The sequence below is a fragment of the Peromyscus eremicus genome, chromosome 7 (genome assembly GCF_949786415.1).
Source record: "Peromyscus eremicus chromosome 7, PerEre_H2_v1, whole genome shotgun sequence".
NCBI lineage: Eukaryota > Metazoa > Chordata > Mammalia > Rodentia > Cricetidae > Peromyscus > Peromyscus eremicus.
This window is the reverse complement of record NC_081422.1, coordinates 61363560-61387355: the sequence shown is the minus strand read 5'-3', so window position 1 is coordinate 61387355 and position 23796 is coordinate 61363560. Positions and strand designations below refer to the sequence as shown.

At 43.3% G+C, this 23796-nt stretch overlaps 1 protein-coding gene across 2 annotated transcripts; it reads left to right on the top strand.

Moving 5' to 3' along the window:
• Positions 1-645: 645 nt before the first annotated feature.
• LOC131915149 (gamma-secretase subunit APH-1B) lies at positions 646-23208 on the top strand. Of its 2 annotated transcripts, none has more exons than XM_059268165.1 (6): positions 646-973; positions 2239-2385; positions 5088-5158; positions 5745-5867; positions 14757-14884; positions 22657-23208. In XM_059268165.1, exons 1-6 carry the CDS (start codon positions 861-863, stop codon positions 22822-22824), a joined length of 750 nt encoding a protein of 249 aa, XP_059124148.1. In that variant the 5' UTR covers positions 646-860; the 3' UTR covers positions 22825-23208. The 2 variants fall into 2 exon arrangements, with proteins under 2 accessions (XP_059124148.1, XP_059124146.1); XM_059268163.1 differs by having other exon boundaries at positions 648-973; positions 2239-2409.
• The last annotated feature ends 588 nt before the right edge of the window (positions 23209-23796 follow it).

Here is a 23796-nt window from a genome sequence, read left to right as displayed (position 1 = left end):
CTTTTTCTACCGTTAGAGGCTGCCACTCTCCTGGATTCCTCTCCGCCAGTAAATCTCTTGAATGAGGTTTAGGTGATGACCTCCTTTCACCAGAGCAGAGCCGGGCAGAGAAGTAACAACTTTCTCCAGGGCAGGAGCAGAGCTGCTACATTTCTGCCAGGAAACTCACTTAAGACTGGGCCTGGAGCACCTCGAGAGGTGCGTCCAAAGTTACGCCCCTCCTCCTTTGAGCTTGGAGCACCTTGAGTCTCCGCCTGCCTGCCCAACTCGAACCAGCGATCCGCTTTTACCGGCCATGGAGCTTCTCGAGGCCATAACAACTGAGTCTTGCCTTGTCCGCTGTGACTGGAGTAGAGGCCCGCTCTGCCGTCCATCCTGACCAGGAAGATGTGCCTCGCGAACTTCATCTGGTCCTCTCTTTGATTTGAGCATCACCAGGGCCCCGCCTGCCGAGCTCCGCCCCTCCCTCGCCTGCCACAGGCTTTGGAGCACCTCGAGGCCCCGCCTCCTGAGCTCCGCCCCTCCCTCGCCTGCCACGGGCTATCACCTCGAGGCCCCGCCTCCCGTGCTCCGCCCCTCCCTCGGCTGCCACGGACTATAACCTCGAGGCCCCGCCTCCCGCGCTCCGCCCCTCCCTCGGCTGCCACGGACTTTCTATCACCACGAGGCCCCGCCTCCCCAGCTCCGCCCCTCCCTCCCCTGCCACGGGCTTTGGAGCACCTCGAGGCCCCGCCTCCTGAGCTCTGCTCTGACTGAGCACTCGGAGCCTTGCAGCCTGGCCCCGCCCCTTATCCAGCACCCACTGCCCGCTGGGCACCTCGGGTCCCCTCGGGCTCCCGGGACTCGCTTCCGCGGTCGCCATGACGGCGGCCGTGTTCTTCGGTTGCGCCTTCATCGCCTTCGGGCCCGCGCTCGCTCTCTACGTCTTCACCATCGCCACCGACCCTTTGCGCGTCATCTTCCTCATCGCCGGGTGAGACTGCCCCAGGTCCTTGACGCAGCGGGTCCCCTCCCGCGCCGGGGTTCCCATGACCTCAGGGATCGCCACCCCCCACTGTCTCCAGCCTGTGCGACTGCCAGGGCTGAACGGAGGGGAGGCGCCTCCTCTCCTGCCAGGGTCTGAGGAGAAGGGCAGGCTGAGCAGGCGCGCCGTGCGCATCTAGGCTTCTGTGGACTAAGTGTGGGAACACTTGGCTCCATTCGTGTGTGGAGCCTTCGCCTTTCCACAGGAGTCTCATTTCACCCAGTGCTCAGTGGCGTCCAAGGGTCGTTCCCACCCTCTGTCATGAAAGTCACCTGGGGATCAGTGGTCCACCCCTCCCCAGCCCCCATCCTCGGACTCAGAATGCCTGTGAGGGGCTTGGGCTCAGATTTTTCTTGTAGACCCCTGGGTAATGACTGGGGTGCCGCGGAGGGTGGAAGCGCGAGAAAACGCAGCAACACCTGACCAGGCATGTGATCCTGAGAGCTTGGTAAATACCGAACTCTGCTGGTGAACGTGGTCTTGGTCTCTTTGCACCTGCTGAGAGTTTCTGGAACTTGGCATCAGGCCAGGGACTCCCGCCTTTCCGAGCTTCTTTTTGACTCCACTGAACAGTGCTCCTTCGCTATTGTAATTTAAAAACAATAGAGTCTGTTGATCCGATGACTTATAAAGCTTGCTGTCATCATTAAAATCCACAGGAGGGTTGTCAGAACCGGGCCTGGAAAACAACTACACCAGAGCACGGGTTTGCAACTTCTGAAATTTACACGGTGCACACTATGAATGCAGGTTGAGGTATTTGTTTTCTGTCAGAAAAAGACACTTATCTTTACAGATAGTTAGCCATTAAATCCACAGTTTCTGGCGAATTTTGAGAATATGAAAATTGCAATGGTCATTGGTTATATATTTCTATGGCACACCAAAAAGTCAAAACATCGCTTAGGAAAAATAGTCAGCAACCAAGTTCCTCTTGGCCACTCCTTGGCAGACAGTGTCTTAGTGTGCACCTGACAGGGTCACTGAGCACGTTCTTGTTGAGCACATCTGACATTCCTCTTGGACTATTTTTCTCACTAGGAGAGAAATGGCCCATTGATCAGAAACTGATGATCCAGAATGCCACTTCAAGGACTTTTTTTCCCAATTAAAAAAAAAATCAAGATCTTTGTTCCTTTTCCAGCAGATTTAAAGTCATTATTAATATCTTGTGCTTCTGTTAACTTGTGGCTTTTTTTTCTTCTACATTCCAGAGCTTTCTTCTGGTTGGTGTCTCTTCTGCTTTCATCTGTTTTTTGGTACCTAGTGAGAGTCATTACTGACAACAGAGATGGACCAATACAGAAGTACCTGCTCATCTTCGGAGTGTTGCTCTCTGTCTGTTTCCAAGAACTGTTCAGGTTTGCGTATTATAGGCTGTTAAAGTAAGTTAAATGTTTATTTTCCCAGTTAGACTTGAGTTGTGATTTGGTGATTGGTCCATTTCTAGCCTGAAAATATGGAGTATTTAAACTTCTGGCCTGGCTTGTCGGCCTGCCCTCATACCCTTCCTTTTTCTTTCCTCTTTCATCTCCTTCCTCTCAAAAATGTTTCTTAAGAATTGCCAAATGCCAGGCACTTTGTAGAAACTGGAGGTTTATCACAAAAGTGATAAAGAGAGAGCTCTGGCTGGTGGAGCTTATAATGGGAGGAAACTGGCAAGAAATGAATAAACAAAAAAACCCACATTATTGAAGAAAAATAACCCAGAGAAATAATTACTGAAACAACAGAGAGCCTTCCCATTGGGACTTCATGCTTCCCTCTTACCACCTGAAATAAATTATTCTGATGGAGATTATGTCTTCCAATTTTTTTTACTATTAGTGGGAAACAGAGGCTCATTTTAAAAACATATTATGTAGTTTCAAATCTACAAAAGGAAAAATACATTTAAGAACAAAGCCTGAGGCATGAGCTCTTTTTTGGAGCTAAGATATAAGTGAATACATTTAAATTGATCTCTCATGGTATGCTTTATTCAATACTATAGATTTTGGTTTATTTAGATTTTGCTTAAATATCTATACTACTACAAATATGTTTGAGCCTTTTAGTTTAAGGGACCAACTCAACCAAAATTTTGCTGCCTAAATTTGCTGCCCTGATTAAAATGTGGAGCACTTGTATCCACTTCTATAAATCATTGCAGTCAAATAAGTTTATTTCATGAGTCAGGAAATCAGAAGCAGTTACTACATTGTTAATGAATGAATGAGATGATTGTAACGTTCAAACAGAACAAAACCTTGTACAGTGAGATGTTGGCATATGGCTGCAATGTCCATTTCTGCACAAATTTTATTTTTCATTTTTTAACACACTCATTTTTATCTTATGTGTATGAGTGGTTTGCCTGCATGTATGTCTGTGCACTGTGTGCATGCCTGGTGTCCAAGAAGTCCAGAAGAAGACAACAGATCCCCTGGACCTGAAGTTATAAGCAGTTACGTGTCACCATAGGGGTGCTAGGAATAGAGCCTGAGTTCCCTGGAAGAGCAGCCAGTGCTCTCAACCACTGAGCTCTCTCGCGCGCCTTTTCCACACAAACTTTTTACAATTTCAAGTTATTTGCCTAAAACATAACTGTCATTGCCTAAAAAGCATTTTCAGTAACTCTTGTATTGTCTAAAAGTGCTGATGATGCCTAAAATATACGGGAATTGTGTCTGTCTGTGTTTTTTAAATACTTGGATTGCAAGTTTTGCAACCTAATTCAGTTTTTTTAAATAATATTGATAAAATACACATTTTGTGATTTCAGAAAAATCTTATATCTACAGAAAAGTGAAAAGCTAAGATAACCAATGCTACAGTTTTGTTTTGTTTTTTGTCCCTGTCTATGTCCCCCCACCCCCACCCAGGGTCTTGGCACAAGCTAGGAGAGAGCTCTATCACTGACCTAGACCCTCAGCCCTGTTTGGTTTTTTTTTTTTTAGAAGTGTCTCTCTGTTTTTAAAATTTTCTAAAATGGTATGTTAAGGGGGCTGAAGATGGAGCCCTGGGTTCGATTCCCAGTCCCCTGCACCTCATAAACCAGGCACGAGGGTACACACCTGTAATCTTTGCTACATAGTGGTTTTGAAGTCAGCCTACTTACATAGACCATCTCAAAACAACCAAATGAACAAACAGAAAAAGAAAAACCCCAGTGGTGGGATATGTGCTTGGCAGGTGTGAGGCATGGGGTCAGTTCCTGAACCAAAGAAAAAAGTTGCTGCTAGAAGGGTGAGAATAATTTTGGTTCTTCAGTGTGAAAGAGAGAAGGGGTAGTAAGTATAGCCAGGGTGGAAAATACGACCGAATGACCATAAGTTGAAGATAAAGACCTAAGACTTTGGCGAAAAGAAAATCCAGAGTGATAGATCCCTCAGGATAAAGAAATAAATATTCATTGAGCTCAGAAACTAGAGCACTGCTTATATTCTTATTGAACTCAATCCCAATTGGCTTGTTACTGATATTTTAATTTTTTCCTCTTATAGAAACATCAGCTAGATGGAGTTGGTGGAAATCTCACTTCTTGGCTTCAGTTATTGAACATGTGCTAAAGTTGGGCTGGAGAGTTGGCTCAGCAGTTAAGAGCACTGGTTGCTCTTCCAGTGGACCGAGGTTCAATTCCCAATACCCACAAGGCAGCTCATAGCTGTCTGTAACTCCAGTACAAAAGGATCCTACACCCTCACACAGACATACGTGCAGGCAAAAACACTAATGCATATAAAAATAAGTAAATCTTAAAAAGAAAAGAAAATGTGCTGGAGCTGGTAGCACACACGTTTAATCCCAGCCTTTGGGAGGCAGAAGCAGACGGACCTCTGTAAGTTTGAGGCCAGTCTGATCTATATAGTGAACATCCAGGCTATGTAGAGAGAGCCTGTCTCAAACAAAAACAAAACAAATAACAAAAAAGAGTGCTGGGTTTCATTTAAATGGATTCTGAACTGCAACCTGGAGTGTAACCTTATCAGAAGCCTCACTAAGAAACTAGTTTTGAAGGGTTCATGATGTGCCTGATATGTGGCTATTTCTTTAAAAATAAAAACATGTGTTTTTCTTTTAGAACAGCCAGTGAGGGTTTGAAAAACATAAACCCTGAGGAGACAACACCCTCAATGCGACTGTTGGCCTATGGTAAGTTCTACCCTGTGGTGTCATGAAGAAAAATAGTAGAAGTGCTGAAGAGGTGGCTCAGCAGTTAAGAGCACCTATTGCTCTTGTAGAGGACCTGAATTCAGTTCCCAGCACCCAGATGATGGCTCACAACCACCTGGAACTCTAGTTCTAGGGGCACACAGCCTGCACATGGCGCACACACACACACACACACACACACACACACACACACACACACACACACACACGATCTAGGTCTCCATGTAGAATTAGCTCAGTCTGGCCCAGAGATCCTACCTTGCAATCACAGTTACTCCCTCACAGTCTGGCGACAATAAACCAAAGCCAGGGCCTTCATCACATTACCCTCTTCTTCCTCTCTAGTTCTTCTGTGCCTCTCCTTGTTCACTGATGTACTACATCCTGTCCTTCCCTTTCTCCTCTCCTTTCTCACTTAGCCTTCCAGAGCTGGCTGTCTGGTGCTTCAGCAACAGCAGGTGTACCCTTTCCCTGCAGTGAAATAGTATTCCCCAGTCCTTGCAAATTAGAATTGAACTGAACTCATAACAGGAAAAGGGCTTAACGGTGTTTTCTTCCTCTCTAGTTTCTGGCTTGGGCTTTGGAATCATGAGTGGAGTGTTCTCCTTTGTGAACACCCTGTCTGACTCGTTGGGGCCAGGCACAGTGGGCATTCATGGTGATTCTCCTCAGTTCTTCCTTAATTCAGGTATGTGTCCTAGCTGTGCTCTAAAGCATCGTCCTTATTGCAATTCATTGGCCTCAGAGTTCAAGTGGAGGTGGTTTATGTTAAGACTTTCAAAGGGAAGATATTCTTGGGCACTACAAGTGAAGGACCTGGGAGTGGGAGCAGGGGTTTGATTGGAGTGCTTTAGAATATTACAGGAATGGATCTTGCACAAGATTTATATATTTCCTGGGCAGTGGCGGTACACACCTTTAATCCCAGCACTCGGGAGGCAGAGGCAGAAGGATCTCTGTGAGTTCAAGGCCAGCCTGGTCTACAGAGTGAGATCCATAATAGGTTCCAAAGCTACACAGAGGAAATCCTGTCTCAAAAAATCAAACAAACAAATAACCACACAAAAAAGATTTATATATATTTATTTGGCTATACTAAAATGTTACAGTATAGTTGAAACATTAGCAGCTAATTTTTATGAGATATATCCTCTCTGTTTTGTCATTTTAGATTTATCTTTGATATAAACCTGTAAGCACCTGCTTTTTTTTCTTGCCCAGTGCTAGTGATTCAACACAAGACCCCTAGTCTACATTCTAATCTCTGATTAATTTATAACTCAGTGCCTTTTATAGATAGGCAGCATGACTTGATCTTTAAATGCAGAGGGAAAAAGTAGATGAATTAATCTTTTTATGCAAAGATGCAGTAAAAAAAGGACCAACTCTTTTCACATTGCTTTTCATTCACCAGCAACAAGTTATGACACAATGACCACAAGTTTATTTTATAATTAGAATATTATTTTATTAAATTCCACTTTGTTTAAAACTAGAGGAAAAATAGTTGTGTTTGTAGTTGTCTAGACCAATAGCAGTTATTAATTGGAATAAGTGAACTCACATACCCATTTTTTCAATTAAATCCATGTTCACATCCAGGCCAAAGCTCATTAGGGAGCTTACCATCTTGTAGGGGAGTATGACCAAAAACTAAATATTGTTTCAGTAGCTTTTAATAGAATAAAAAGATTATAAAGCGAAATGGCCAATTTTTAAAAAGCTGCAGTAGTTTAGAGACATCCTGGCACTCCCTGACCCCAGAGACAGTTTCCCACCATTCTCAGTTTCCTTGTTAGTTCAAATCTGAGCCTTGCCTGTGGACATTAATGTGTCAGCTTCTCAAGTGAATCCGTCCCTGTGCAGCCAGCAAGCTAGTCTTCCCTGTTTGAAAAGTGTTTGACTTTGTGAGGCTAATAGCATCCAATTCAGACCCTTTAACTCTGACTGCGAGTTAAGGGAATGTGTGTTAATGGATCATGCTTGTTAATGTCGCCCCCAAAGTAGCAGATTGTCAAACTGGAATATTCCTGGAATAAATTTTTTTTTTTGGTTTTTCGAGACAGGGTTTCTCTGTGTAGCTTTGCGCCTTTCCTGGAACTCGCTTTGGAGACCAGGCTGGCCTCGAACTCACAGAGATCCGCCTGCCTCTGCCTCCCGAGTGCTGGGATTAAAGGCGTGTGCCACCACAGCCCGGCCTTGGAATAAATTTTAAATGGCAATAGTGCTTGGGTTACAAAAAGCAAATGTAGTTCTAGTGTTTAATGTCTGTCAGAGTCCAGTAGAAATTAAGAAGACACCTTCTGTATTGTGAATTTTCTTAGTTTACATTGTTATAGGAATTGTTTTCTTGCCATCCTCATGTATTGCCGGCTTTTGTCCTCTAGATGGTGCTAACTCCCTTCAGTAAACCAGGCTATTTTCAAGGTCAGCTTAAAATGAGTCCCTTGGAAGAGTAGATTTGTTCCTAAAATGGTAATTAGAATAAGTAAGGAATATGAGGTCCTTATGAGCATCTCTATTTCCGTTATGTTAATAATACACATATTGTATGATATCTGTATGTACATGAATTTTTATGTTACATAAAAATAGTTTTATGAAGTACACATGTAAGTTAGTTCTTTTTTATCAGTACTTGTGGAGCAGGTCCACATTCAGTTAGACTCATTGCCATTTCTTGGAAGTACTTGGCTGAGAAGGAAGTATGAGATTTAGGTTCCAAGTTCAAGTCATATCATCAATTTAGTATTTGGGGACAAGTCCTTTTGATTATTTATGTATGCAGTCTGTAAATAATTATTAAAGATTTCTCCATGCTCTCTGCCCACAATGACATAAAAACAAACACCTAACTGCACAAAGCATAATATAAATATTACAAAGAGGAAGAGAAGTGTAAGAGTATATGGACAGTGCAATTCTTTGCCTATGTACCCCAGCCGCGATTAACTGATGATGTGACTATTGTTTAGTGCCCGTCTCTTTGCCTATGTACCCCAGCCACGATTAACTGATGATGTGACTATTGTCTAGTGCCTGTCTCTCCAGTTGTGTGCTAAATCACATGATTTAGCAAGGACTATGGCTGTCTTGTTTATGACCATATCCCATCCATAGATTCTCATGGGGTCCATTGTTACTAGACAAAACTTGATAAATGTTGACTGAAAAATAGAAGCTAGTCACTGCTTATGGAATTATAGAGATTTACTTAAAGATAAGTAATAACTATGCCAACAAAGGAAGGAACTGAATAGAGGCTGTTCCAAATTTGAGGAAGAGACCTCTCCTCTTAGGCCTCAATTTCTAGGTCTTTCAGGAAAGACAGAAGTAATGATCAAAAGCCAGGCAATGGTGGTGTATGCTTGTAATCCTAGCACTCAAGAGGCAGAGCCAGGTGTATCTCTGTGAGTTCGAGGCCAGCCAGGTCTAGATAACAAGTTCCAAGTGAGACAGGGCCATATAGTGAGACCCTATCTAAATCTAAAAAGACAAAAGAAGAGAAGAAAGAGAATGTCTAGATTAGAGTCAGTAAGAATTAAGTAAAATTAGCCTGGTTGTGGTGATAGCGGTGATAGCATCGGTACACACCTTCAATCCCAGCACTCAAGGCAGGCAATTCTCTGTTTGATGCCAACCTGGTCTACAGGGCTAGTTCCAGGATAGTAAAGGCTGTTATAAAATGAAATCTTGTCTCAAAAAACAAAACAAAACAAACAAAAACAGAATTAAGTAAAACTAAACCCAGCATTGTAAAATATAGTAAGAGCTCTTAACCATGGAGCCATCTCTCTAGCCCCATGTTTTTCTGTTCTTAAGAAGAATAGAATAAAGTAAATTTTAGAGTTAGAGTCTCTGAAGGACTTTTAGGATTTTATGTACAGGAATATGAACTGAGAGAGTTTAACAATGAAAACGGGGGGGGGGGGGAGACTTTACAGATACTGTTATTATGTCTTCATTTCTAGTTGGAATTCAGTCCATTTGCTAATAAGTAACAAAGTGGCATGCATATAGTGTAACTATTTGTATGTGGTAGATAGTTTAGATAGTCAGGCCTCGGTTTCTTACCGGTTGTAGATGGAATAAATGTTCCACAATATTTGCCATAGTAAAATTTAGCTTATGGCCAGTATTGGAATTTTGAAACAAAATCCCATCTCTCAGAGTCCCAGGACTAGGATTGGCCAGCTGTCTACTGTACACCAAGTCAAGAGATGAGCAATATGAAAAGTTTGAGGAAGAGATCAATATGGTGCAGTGGACGAGAAGATCAGTCATGGGGGTTTAGTGACCCCGGACTCTATCTCGATCACATTGACAAGAGCTTTAGGTCTGAAAAGAAGAATTGAGGTGTGAGGGCAAAGGGTGTGAACAGTTAAGCCTTCAGTGTGTGGTCCTGATTGGTCAGTGTCTCAGTTCTGGTCCTGCAAGGTGGTCTGAAAACAGTTTATGGCTTGAGGAGACAAGCAAGTTGTTGTGCGATGATGGCCCTGGTCCAGAACCACATTAGAACTGCCCTCATCTGGGAAGTGTTCTCTCCAGCCAGCCCTTCCATTCCTCTAATCCAAGATGAATGCTTGTTTAGGATGATGACTGGAGACACTCAGGTGCCTTTGGGGTCTGGACCAGGACATTAAAAAGCTGGAAGTAAGAAGCCTCAGTTACTCTTATCTTTGTGCATTCAACCTTGAAGGGGAATGAGATAGGTTAGGAGTCTCCAGTTCTTAAGACAAACTCTCCTTGAATGATTATCATGCCTGCTACAGAGATGAGCAGATACCCAACAAAACAAAAAAGGAAACACTTCATAAAGTGAAGTCAGAGATGCCAGGCTATCAATCTGCTTTCAGTTACCTGAGTAAGAAGCCAGTGCTTTTTAATGAAAACAGCTTCTAAGTGTCTGCTATATGGTGATAGCAAAGCCAGCCAGAATGTAGGAATGTACAGTCTTTCAGTAACATTTGAGTGATTTCTTGGATATTACATTAATAAAACAGAAAACTGAAGGTGGGGTATCGTCTATGAGACTGTTCCAAATATGCAGTAGCCTCAGTGCTTAGAACAGTTCCTGGCCTGTATTGGTCACTGAGAAAATACTTGCTGGATACTGAAAGAGTAAAGGAAGAAAGTGTGATAATAAAACAAAATCAGAGGAAGAATAATCTGTAAGAGTGGAGAGGAATGGGTTTTAATCCATAGCCAAGTACCCAGGAATCTTGAATAAATGTGATTATCAGATGTCTTCCACTTTACTTTCCTACCTGGCAGTATACCTAAGGACTTGCTGTATTATTTATGAGGCTGTAGAACAGTGGTTCTCCACCTGTGGATCATGACCCCTTTGTTGATCAAACAACCCTTGCACAGGGTTCACATATCAGATATTTACATTATGATTTGTAACAGTAGCAAAATTACAGTTATGAAGTGCCAACAAAGTAATTTTATGGTTGGGGTCACCACAACACGAGGAACTATATTAAAAGGTTGCAGCATTAGGAAGGTTGAGAACCACTGCTGTAGAGTGTAGTGGTCACTGTTTTGCTGAAAAGCTCTGATTTGCCAAGTGCTGTTCTTCCTTGCAATGGGTCTGTGAAATATACATTTTAGAAGTAAAGGAAGTGTAAGCTGAGAGAGTTAAATGGCTTGTCTAAATCCACACAAGTGGCATTCTAATTCACAATTATCTGACTTTAAAGATACCCAACCAGAATATTCATACTTGACTGTCACCATGCTCAGAAAATATGTATTGAGTGTAACCAGAATTGGAAGCCAGATGTAGTGGTTCATACCTATAATTCCAGTACTTGGGAGACTGAGGTAGTAGGAATACCACAAGTTCAATGCCACCTGTCTATGGAACAGGAGTCTCAACAACAAATGTAAGAAAAATCACAGAGAAGAGTATGTATTAGGGGAATATTTACTGAAGAAGTAACATTGTGCTAGATCTTAAAAAATTATTACATTTTGGTGTTTGTGTGTGTACATGTACACATACACCCGCACATGTGTAGATGTTAGAGGACAACTTATAAAAACCTTTATTTTCCTTCGACAATGTGTATCTGGGTATTAAACTTACATCATAGGTTTGGCAGCAAGTACCTTTACCTACTGAGCCATCTTGTTGACCCTGTGCTGTATCTTTTTTTTATTTAAAATTTTTTTTCATATTATATACCATCCCCAGTTCCCCCTCCCTCCCTTTCCCCCATCCCACCCTCCACCTCCCTTCCGTCCTACCCCGCATCCATTCCTCAGAGGAGGTAAGGCCTCCCTTGGGTAGTCAACCAAGTCTGGCCTACCAAGTTGAGGCAAAGTCTAGCCTCCCCCGCTGTACAAACAAATGAAACCTTGAAACTGTCACCCACATTCAGAGGGCCTAGTTCGGTCCCATGCAGGTTCCGCAGCTGTCAGTCCAGAGTCCATGAGCTCCCACTAGCTCGGGTCAGCTGTCGCTGTGGGTTTCCCCATCATGATCTTGGCCCCTTTGCTCATAGGATCCCTCCCCCCTCTCTTCTGTGCTGTATCTTAAGCAAGATTTGGGTGTGTTAGAATGGGGAGGGGTGAGCATTTAGGTTAAAGGGACAATCTGTTCACACACACACACACACACACACACACACACACACACTCACACACACACACACACACACACACACACACACACACACACACACGGAGGAGAGGAGGGGGAAAGGAAGGGAGGAGAAGAGAACAGTTCTGACTTTTTGAGATAGTGTCTCATGTAGCCCAGGCCTCCTGCCTCTGTCTCTACCTCTCAATGGCAGTACCACCATGCCTGGCTTGAGGTCTGTGTTTCTGACACAAGGACACAGTTAAAGAGTCACAAGGATCTGCTGTTAAAGTCATTTGGGTCTAGATTGAGGAGGAACTTGAATGCTGGTCTGAGATGTCTGATTTGACTTTGGAGGCAAAGTCAGTCCATCAGACCTCTTAGCTGGAAGGATCAAGACATTCAGATCTGGAATTTGGAAGCATGATCAGGATGAACGAGGTCCAGAGGATACTTGCCTGAAGCTTGTAGAATAACACTGTTTTGGATAAGAACAGGCTGGAAAATGTCCCAATTAGCTGGACTCAAGGAGCTAACCTTGGGAGCACACTTAGCTGATCTCAGTACCCATGGCAAAGTCTAGAGAGAAGGACAAGCAGAGGCTGCCAGGGCAGATGGCAAATGCCTGTGGTAGTGATTCCTCTTGACATTTGATTGACATCTAGGTCTTAGAAAACCCTTCCTTAGAATATGAACACTTTATGAATTAAAAAAAGTTTCCATTGTGTCAGTTTTTGCCTTGGTCTTTTTTGACTCAGAGAAAATTTAAAAGCCTTTGCTTAGCCGCTGGGCATCTTAAGTGGTCTCAGTGTTAGACCATTGATAAGCATCTGTCCTTAAGAACTGTCCTCTTCAGAATGATGACTGGACCTGGATTGAATCCTTTTAGTGTGGTCTTCCAGAGCCTGACATGAAGACACTGTCACAGAGATGGGACAGCTTACTCTCCTCTAGCCACAACAGATTTGTCCTTTTAATATTATTTTGTTGATGTCTTACTTACATACATTTCACAGTGTGTTCTCACTCAGCATTGTGTTCTTGAGATCAAACATGTTGTGGGTCATATACAGCAGTCCACTGTGTGAGTAGAGTGTAATTTACTTATCTGTTGTGGTAATGGTGGGAATTTTTTATTATTACAGCAGTGCTGGTGTAAATATTCTTGTATCTCCTTATAACATATATAAGAATGCCTCCTTGGCAGGATTCTGAAACTTGACCATGCATTGAATCTCTAGGAAGGCTGTTTAAACTGGCTTTGCTGGGCTCCTGCCCCATTGCTTCTGATTCATGGGTGGGTGGGTACCAGTAAGTTGCACTGATAACAAGTCCCTGGGCTAGGGACCTGTTGATTTGAGAACTCACTGGTTTGGAGTACAGATAGAGTATATAGTATATACAGTCCATAGTATATGTAGTCTATAGTCTATAGTATATATAGTCCATAGTATATATAGTCCATAGTCTATAGTGTATATAGTCCATAGTATACATAGTATATAGTGTATAGTGTATATAGTCCATAGTATATAGTATATACTGTCCATAGTATGTGTAATCTATAGTCTATAGTGTATATAGTGCATAGTATGCATAGTCTATAGTATATAGTCTATAGTGTATATAGTCCATAGTCTATATAGTCTATAGTCTATAGTGTATATAGTCCATAGTCTATATAGTTTATAGTGTATAGTGTATATAGTCCATAGTATATAGTATATAGTGTATATAGTCCATAGTGTATATATAGTCTACAGTCTATAGTGTATATAGTCCATTGTATATATAGTCTATAGTATATAGTATATATAGTCCATAGTGTATATAGTCTATAGTCTATAGTGTAGCTCAAATGCCTTGCTGGACTGAAATAGATGTAACTATTCTCCTTTGCTTGGCAATGCCAGGTTATTTTTCCTTCAAGTGGTGTAGAACTCTAGCCTGGGGTTTTTCTGTCTGGTGGGTTAAAGCTCATGGCCTGTTTATTATGTGGCAGGAAAGGGAAATCTATATGCCTTTTTTCATGTTAAAGTGTGAATATATGGGACTTGCCTGCTTTAAAGAAGAAATCACACCTTTAATCCCAGCACTCAGGAGGCAGAGCCAGGCGGATCTCTGTGAGTTCGAGGCCAGCCTGGTCTACAGAGCGAGCTCCAGGACAGGCACCAAAACTACACAGAGAAACCCTGTTTCTAAAAGAGTCAGAGAGAGAGAGAGAGAGAGAGAGAGAGAGAGAGAGAGAGAGAGAGAGAGAGAGAAAGAGAGAGAGAGAGAGAGGAGTCTTAGATAATTATAGTGATTTTTAGTTACACTAATTTTTTTTATTACATTCTTTTAAAAGAGTTCTAAAGAAAAAGTTCCCTTCAGTGCAGAGACTTGTTTAGACAGAAGATGCTCTGTTCAATTGAGAAAATTCTAAGTGGGGCTGAAGGCTATTTGAAAATAGCTATGTTGGAGTAGAGATAGGGCTCAGTGATTAAAAGCACTGGCTGTTCTTTTAGAAGACCTGGGTTCAATTCCCAGCACCTGCAGGCAGCTCATAGCTGTCTACAACTCCAGTCCCAGGAGATCTGAGGTCTTTTTCAGGCGTGTTCCAACTTTAGGCACACATGTGCTACACAGATTTATATGCAAGCAGACCATCTATACATATAAAAATAAATATGTTTTAAACAAATACTTGTGTAAATTTCATACTAATCTCATTGCATACCTCAGGGAAACTCCTTGAAAGCCAAATCCAAGTTGGCTTTTGTCTAACAGGTTTGTATTCTAGAGGAATAGCTTCTACAAAGACTGCCCCCTCCTAACTTCTTTGAAAGTTCATGTGGAGTTCTTAGCAAGCCAGTTCTGTGCACTGGTGGTCAGATTCTATCTCTGTAGCCAGGGGACCCTCAGGGCCAGTGCACAGGGTTGGGGTTCAGCTGGGTTTGGTGTCTGCTGTCTGCAGGACTGGCCACTAATTGCTGACTTGTATTTCAGCTTTCATGACACTGGTCATCATAATGCTGCATGTGTTCTGGGGCATTGTGTTTTTTGATGGCTGTGAGAAGAAAAAGTGGCACACCCTCCTTACAGTTCTCCTGACTCACCTGCTGGTGTCCACCCAGGTGAGTGTTGTCCCTGTGTTCCCAGTGCTTGCAGAGCTCAGGTGCAGACGTCTGTGTGGTGGATTCCACCCAAATGAAGGACACTCTCGGTAAAGTGGGGCAAGTCAGAAAAGCCCTGGAGTGGACAGTGGGTCATGTATGTTTCAGCACAGTGACAGTCTAGTTAATTTTTTTTTTTTTGGTGGGGGGTCTGTCTCATTAGAGATTTTCCTCATGTCAGTCCTTTAGTGATGTATGGTCAAGCCTAAAATAGTTTGCATCACGCTTATGTATGAAGCATATCTGAAGCAATTTTCCTCCATTACAAATTCCTTAAGATACAGATTTTAGTTAAGTTTAAATCTTTAGGTGAAAATTATTTTAACTTGATTAATTTGTTAATCACCTCCCTTTTTTTTTTCTGTTGTGAAGCTTTTGTGACTTGGAACACTTGACTTTATGTGCATGGGACTTTCCCCATATGTTTAGGCTTTGAGGCAGGGAACTATGAAGTCAATTGGTGTGAATATTTTGAGTTCTTGATACAAGTTGCTAAAACAGGCTCCATAAGGTGGGGACACTTTACACGTTCTGACCAGTAGCAGATGTGCTGGTTTCCCTCCCTTAGTGACATTGTAACAGAGCCAGTCTGCAAAGTCAAGTTTCAAACAGTTGTCAGACTTGTTTTTACAGCAGTGTGTAAGGACTTGGATCTGAGTGCTAATTGGTCATTTATATACATGACAGTTATCAAAATGACCCTGCCGCGGCCCTGTCTAGACCCTTTGCATATTTTATGTACAATGTTGAAAAGGTTTCTCCTGGGCCAGGGAGATGGATCAGCAGGTAAACTAGGCAAGTTTGATTTCCTGAGTTTGAGCCACAGAGCCCACTGTGGAAGGACAGAACTAACTTCCAAAAATTGTCCTCTGATCTCTACCCTGCACATTGGCATGTGTGCTATATATATGTATACAAATGATAATAATAATAGTTGATTTTTTAAAAAGGTCTCTCCTGAGTTGACCCTGTAGTCAGGGGTGCAGGTGAGCCAGCCCTGAGGGTGTGACAGGGCCATCACTGGTACCGCCTCCCTTGTGTGAGTCTGCATGATGGTGGGGGCAAGGGAAAGATGCCCTCTCCCCTAGACCCTACCGCCTCCAGCTGGCAAGAGAGCTGACCCTCCCCTTTACCAGCTGCAGCACTCAGGGAGGCAGGCCCTGCTCCTCGCCTGGGCAGCACAGGAGAGCAGGCCCTGTTGGTGGAGGTGTGGGTGAGCCAGTCCCGAAGCTGTGAGCATGGAAGAAGTGTTCTACTGCTGTCTGTCATGGAGTGATGTGGGCACTCTTACCCCTCACCCCTCACTGCCTGTGACAGACGGAGGAGCCGACCTTCCCCTTTACCAGCTGCAGCACTCAGAAAAGCAGGCCCTGCTCCTTGCCTGGGCAGCACAGGAGAGCTAACCCTACTGGCAGAGGCAGGGGTGAGCTGGCCCTGAGGGTGTGAGTGTGGAGTAGCTGTCCAAACCCCCTCATCTGCCATATGGTGGTGTATGGGAGAGCTGGCCCTGAGGTCATAAGAGCAGGACGGCTGTCCCTGCCCCTCACCAGCTGCAGCACTCCGGAGAGTGGTCCCTGAACCTCTCTTGAACAACACAGTAGAGCTGCCCTCATGGTCCAGGTATGGGAGAGCCGATCCTGAGGGCGTGAAAGCAGGAGAACGGCCCCTCCCCTTGCTCATTGCTGCAAGGGGTGAACTAACCAGGGCATGCTGGAGAGCTCACCCTGGTAGTGGGGTTGGGTGTTGGTGGGAGCACATGAAAGGGCTGGTCCTGCAGACCCACAGCTGCAGAATCTCCAACACAGGGGAACAACAGGTTATCCAAGAGGAGTCCCAGGGAGGGCCCAGCATCAATAGTGTAGCAGAAACCAGAGGCCTCGAACCAGACCAATGGCTCGTTGCAATGAACACTTCCAAGTAAAGATATATGGGCAAAGGTTTTACTGTGTGACTCACTGTATCACACTACAGTATCCATGACAAGATTTTTCCTCTTTTTCTTTTACTTTTCATTCTTTTCTCTTAAATTTTATTCTATTTTGGGGGGAGGGCTTTGCAAGGGCAGAGGGCAGATATGGACAGGGAAATGAATGGGATCGAGATGCATGATGTGAAAAACACAAAGAATAAATAAAAAGAAAGTTAAAAAGAAAAAAAAGATCTCTACTAATGGGATCTGCCTCCTGCTTCTCTCCTCTCTTTCTATTTAGAATTCCTATAATATTTTATTCACTTCTTACCCTCAGCTAGAATGCAGTCTGTTTGCCTTTTATATGGTTAAACCTTGCAGTACTTGTGGATACTAAAGTTGCCTTTAACATGATGGCATCTATGTTAAGCCAAGCACATATTTGTCTACATAGCTGAGATCCTACCTTAAAATACAAAATGGAGTAAAAGGTGGAGGATAATCTGATATACATCTGGAAAGAATTGCTTTGACTACTTCACTAAGAATAAACTGGCTGGCTGGGAGAGGTCCCTTCCTTAAGGGAAAGGCAAGGAGGACTTGGATGAAAGAGCAGTGAAGAAATAGAAATGGCCAGATTCAGGAAAACACGTGTCAGAAGGAGAGCCATCAGTGTTCCCTACAGAGTGGATGAGGCTGATGAGAGGAAGATGAAGAGCCAAGGATTTGGTTAGTGGTTTGGCCTGGACCACTGAAAGGGTAGTGTTGTCACGCACTGAGACTGAGGGCCTGAGAGGGTGGTTCTATTTGGGGTCCATTACTTTGGAGGTACCCTGTTTAACATCCAAGAGTAGAGGTCAGGTGGAAGTTGGATGAAAAAGGGTAGTTTGGGGGAGGAGTTTGCCTGAGAAAAGATAATTCAAAGAATTATGGGTAAACAGAGAAGATGCTCAAGCATGGAGTCCCATGATGCTCCATCCTTGAGATTAGGCTAAAAGTGAGCCAGCAAAGAAGCACAAGGAGTAGCTGAAAAGTAGGGAATGAGGACACCCCAGAGAGCAGTGTGTCCTGGGAGCCAGGCACACTGAGGAGAGATATGGGATCTACCTGTCTTTTTTTTTTTTTTTTTTTTTTTTTTTAAGACACGTTTTCACTGTGTAGCCTTGATTGGCCTCAAACTCACAAGGATCCATGTACTTCTGCCTCCCAGATGCTTGGATTAAAGGCGTGCAGCACAACATCTGATTGCTGCACACAAAGCACTTCACCCGCTGAGCTATCTCTTTAGTGCTCTGGTTTTTGACTATTGTGAAGAATATGACAATAAGTGTTTAAATGTACGTCCTTCAGCAAACACGTGTGCACATTTCATCTGGATACATTCCCAGAAGCTCTGGTTGGCTCGAGGAATACACAAGTCAGCTGGTGGGATCACTCAGTTCCTCAGCACGGTTATGTTGACTTAAACACTAACCATTTATTTATGAGCTTCAGCTCCTCTGTGTCCTTGCCAACACTGTTATAACTTGCTTTCAATCTTGCTGGGAATATAGTAGAAGCACAGTAAACTTCAAACTTTCATTCCCTCAATAATAAACACATCTTCATATGTCTGTTAGTTGGATAATTCTTTTTGAAGCTCTTGTTCAAATATTTTACCTACCTCCAACTGTCTTTAAAATTTTTAGAATTTTTTTTATATTTTCTAAAAAAGAATCTTTAGTCAGATATTGCAAATAGCTTCTACAGCATGTTTGTCTTTATTTGTTGTTTTTTAGATAATCTCATTCTATAGCCCAAACTGGCTTAGAATTCATTCTGTTGCTTTAGCTAGCCTCATCTGTGGCAATCCTCCTGTCTCAACTGCCTTAGAGCTAGTATTATAGACATGAGCTGCCACATCCAGCTTTCACATTATTTTTGTGTTATTTTTGAAGGTCTTGTGTGTGTAACTCTGGGGCTCCTGTGTGCACACAGGCAAGTCTCCCATGAGTTACATCCCTAATACCAGTTTTCCATTTTATATTGTCTATTTAATTGGGTTTTATTATTTCTTTTTTATGTTCTGATGAATAAGTAATGTAACTAAATTTCAAGTTTCTCATTTGTTCTCAACTTTTCTCTTTTATGTGTTCTCATTTTCTATAACAAGGTTACATTGTTTTTTGTGATTGCTTAAAAGAGAAAATTGGATCTAAAGGAAATAAACTGAAGAAAATGCAAAAGACTTCATCATTCTGTAATATAAATTAAAATTTAATGGGGTTGTCTATAGAATTATTCCAGAAAAGAACCCATAAACTTCTCAACACCTGCCATACCCACAGATGCCTCTAGAATAAAACATTCTTCCTGTGTGAGGTGCTACCTGCAAAATGAACCCATCCCCCAAACAGAGCTTAATAAGTCAAGTTCAGTGCCTTAACCAGGGCCATGTGCAGGCTGAGCGGAGACGAGAAGGGTTACTTGGGGAATCTCAAAACACTTACTTTAAAACCGTCTGGTAAACAATTGCCACAGTCAAATCTTCTCCTTTGTTAGGATAAGGCTGAGGCTGGACAGAAACTTAGGGTCTAACCTTAGCCCTGGTCCAACAGAGGCAAAATCTGGCTCCCAGGTTAAGGCCAGCCTGCTTAGGCCGTGACCCTAATCCATCCTCCCTGCCCTGAGTACTGCCCTCCTTTGGTGGGCCACCGTCATCCAGGACCAGTCTTTTTCCCTCTTTACACTCAGACACATCTTACACAAAACTTGTTGATATGACTTCCCCTCTTCCTGCAACTTTTTCCTCTTTCATTACAGCGCACATCTCAAAGAATAATCTCCACAAACTCTGTCTCCACTTTTAAAAAGAAATTATTTATTTGTATGTATGTATGTATGTATGTGTGTGTGTGTGTGTGTGTGTGTGTGTGTGCTCATGCACATGGTGTGGAAGTCAGAGGACGACAAGAGCCTTTACGCACTGAGCCATCTCACTGGCCCTCTCTTCTACTTTACCCCTCAGACTTCTAGCCCAGTCTGGCTTCTGCTCAAACCGTCCTTCCAAACCTTCACTTTTCCAAATCCAATGGACATTGTTCTTTGTTCGTGCCGGCAGGCTTTAAGATTATTTTATTTTAATGTATGTATATATGGTGAGTCAGTGTGTTATGGGGTATTCGATCACACTGTGAACCCTCAGTTTGCATTTGTGTTAATTAAATAAAATCAACCTTGGGTCAGGAGGCCGAGTTAGCAACTAGTTGACAGAAAGTAATCCTAGAGAGTCACAGGGTGTCTGTAAGATGATAGACATAGATGCACAGGAAGTAGTAGGGAGGGCCTTTGTGTGGCATGGGGTTTTTTGTTTGTTTGTTTTGGTTGAGCAAAAGGAGGCTCTCTTTCAGAGACACCGGCAAAGAGAGAAGGTCAGCTAGTTGCTACTCAACCTCTCTGAGTTAGCAGGTTTTCACACACCCCAACCCCCACCCAAAAAAAGAAAGAAAGAAAAAAACCTGCTAGATCAGAGAAGCCAAGAAGCAACCAGTTGACCTTGCTTTTTGGCTGGAGACGCAGTAAGAGATGTCTCTTCACCAGTTCCCAAACCAAAAGGAAGTGCCAAACTCAAGTCCCTGCCTTTTCTTTCCCGTATTGCTGGCTTCTCTATGGCCAATTCCAGTCAGCTAGTCACTAGCTCTGCCCCCTGATTCAAGGTAAACTTTATTTAACAGTCTCAGAGTGTCACAGTATGATCAAAAGTCCCGTAACATCAGTGTATGCATATATGCATATGTGTATGGGTATGCATAGAGGCCAGAAAGTGTCACTGGATCCCCTGGAGCTGAGGTGGGAGGGCATCAGATCTCCAGGAGCCAGAGTTATAGTCAGTTCAGGCCACCCTTCATGGGTGCTGGGAACCAACTCCAGGCCTCTACAAGAGCAACAAACAAGCCATCTCTCTAGATTAGCAGCCTTTAAAAAGTTCATTTTTGGGGTTGGGGATTTAGCTCAGTGGTAGAGCGCTTGCCTAGCAAGTGCAAGGCCCTGGGTTTGGTCCTCAGCTCCAGGGGAAAAAAAAGTTCATTTTCTTTACTTTTCTTCTGCTACCACACACTGTCCTGGTTTTTCAGGACTCCTTTGTTGGCTCTTAGTATTATAAATGCTGGAGTTTCTCAGGGCTCAATTTTTGTATTACCTTTGACTATCTCTGCAGTAGCTCCTTGGGTGACAACAATAATGGAATAATAGCATTAATTATTAGGCTGTGCTTGTATTTTTCTAGCCTCTGTCTCTCCTATAGGTATCATGCTCAGAAATCCATACAAGTATTTGACCTCTGCCTATTGAAATATGGCCTCTTACTTTTTTTTGTTTTGTTTTGTTTTGTTTTGTTTTGTTTTGTTTTGTTTTGTTTTGTTTTTAGAGACAGGGTTTCTCTGTGTAGATCTGGCGCCTTTCCTGGATCTCACTCTGTAGACCAGGCAGGCCTCAAACTCACATAGATCCGCCTGCCTCTGCCTCCCCAGTGCTGGGATTAAAGGCGTGCGCCACCCCCGCCCGGCGGCCTGTTACTCCTCACCATGACATCTTTGGATCAGATTGGTACCACTCACTGCAAGCTTGTTCCTTCCCCACTACTTTGGTCTCTTTCAAGGTTAGTGCTTTTCAAGCCTTCATTTACCATCAAGGCAGAAATAATGAGTCAGCCTTGGCATCTGCCTCACATTCAGTCAGTCAGCAAGCCCTGTGAGCTCATCCTGTCCACTCTCCATCTCCACCACTACCACCCTGTTACCATCCTATGCTCTCCTCACCCAGTGCAATCTTCTCCTAACTCATCTTGATTCACCATAATCTCCCTTAATCCTTTTTATGCAGTTTGAAAAATCAAAATCAACCATTATTATCTCAACCTAAACCTTTTCTATGACCCTGCATTGCACAGAGAATAACATTCACATTGTTTATCCACAGGCTCCTCAGCTGACTGACCTCATCTGATCCTCCATCCCTAAACTATATTCATTTGGGCTCTAGTTTTCATCTGTTTCCATCTCTTGGTCCTCACCTTTGCTCCTCCCACAGCCAGCCTATACAGGGTTCCTCTTGCTATCTGTCTCAGGTTAAGTGCCATTTTCTCCAGGCCTCCATCACCCCTTAAGAAGATTACCATGTTCTCATCCTAGCATTCATCACAACTCTAAATATTCTGTCTTACTATCAATCATAATTTGCAATTAATTATTTAATTACTTCTTCATTATCTGTGTTATTTAGTAGTATATAAGTTCCATTATGGTGGAGACTTGTCTTCAGTAATTTCACTCAATGTACCGTTTGGCACTCTATCAGTCATTCTTTGGTGCTGGGGATTGAACCCAGGCCTTCAGGCACTCTACCACTGAGCTGTGTTCCTGACAGTGTTTTATAATGATTAAACTTTTGGAATCCATAGCAATTGTACAGCCAAAAAACCTAACTTTATTTCCTCATGTTCCTTTGAATACTAATGGTTCGTATTAAAGTAATCTAGATGTACCTGACTTTGCTGCAAATTCTTAGAGCCAATTTAATTAACACAGAAATGGCTATAAACCAGGCCCAGGTGCTCCATTGCTTTCTGTTAAGTATCCCATTGGGTCCTGGCTAAAGCTGTCTTCTGGGGTTGCCATTTGAGTCAAGCACGGTGCAAGTTCACAGACCAGTGTCTGCTGGGCCTTCCCATGTTTGTGAGACGCAGTCCAGCTGTTGAAAGCATTGTGTATTTTCCTCTGTCTCTGTTTATTCCACAGGTTTTAAAAGCTTGTGCTTTTACCCAAGCTGATTTCTTTTTCCTTTGCAGACCTTCCTAACTCCTTATTATGGAGTAAATCTGGTGTCAGCATACATAATCATGGTGGTCATGGGCATCTGGGCATTTTTTGTTGCTGGAGGTAGCTGCCGAAGCCTGAAACTCTGCCTGCTCTGCCAAGACAAGGACTTCCTTCTTTACAACCAGCGCTCCAGATAACCTCTGACAGTCAGCACCTCCACACAGCAGCCTGTGTCTTTAGAGGAGGCACAGCTGTGCCCTTTTCTCAAAAGACCCTTTCTCCTGGAACACAGAAGCAGCAGAACGGTCTAGCCTGGAACTGTCCCTAAGCTTTTGCACAGTAGCCTCTGGAAGAGCTGCAGTGTGGCCTGCAGCCTGGCTGCATGTTTGAGGCATCTGGGGAAACAAAGACTGATGCTTCTGGACTTCCCCTGCAGATCTGATCATTCTGGGTGTGCAGTGCAGCTGAGAACCACTGGGGTCCACTGGGAAGTTCTGAGAACACCCAAAGAGAACGAGGTTCGGTATTTAACCATCTCCAAGTCAACTCCTGCTGAGCAAGTAAATTTCTGGATGTAGTAACCTGGGTAGTCCTTGTCTTTTTGTGTACTGATGTCACACAAGGCTGAAGGGCTGTCCTCTGAATGGCTTTCAGGTCCTTCACTAGCACCATAGGCTGTGCCTTTAAATGCAGTAACCTGCACTGACACTGGAACTTAGCCAGGGAAGGTCTGTATATACCTGCATTTTCATCAAGGCTGGTTTCCCCATTTTAAGTTTTTCTTCCTGAGGCATTAAGTTATTCTTTTTAGTATAAATCTGGGCTCTTTAGGAGTGATTACATGCTGAATTCCTTGGGAGAGTCTAGAATTGTGCCAAGTCCAGGATCCCCCTCAGGTAAAAGCTGCTGTGTGTGCTGTCTGCAGCTGGACTGGTCGAGGTAAAGCTCACCATTTTCATCTCTGAGAAGCTGGGCAGGGAGATGAATGATGTATCTTGGCAGAGCTGCTCTGGACCTTGTGAGAACAGCTAAAAACAGAAAGTGGTGTGATGCTTTCATTTGCCCCTGTGACACTAAACAGCACCATCACCTAAATGCTAAGGTTGAACCTGCAGATAGACATTAAGCTACCAGATTTCAAGCTGGCATGTAACTTTTAATCTTCAGCA

Coding starts and splice junctions, on each gene's coding strand:
- LOC131915149 (XM_059268163.1), top strand. CDS start 861: ATGACGGCGGCCGTGTTCTTCGGTTGCGCCTTCATCGCCTTCGGGCCC. Junction 974..2,238: donor GTCATCTTCCTCATCGCCGG/GTGAGACTGCCC, acceptor TCTACATTCCAG/AGCTTTCTTCTGGTTGGTGT. Junction 5,159..5,744: donor AATGCGACTGTTGGCCTATG/GTAAGTTCTACC, acceptor CTTCCTCTCTAG/TTTCTGGCTTGGGCTTTGGA.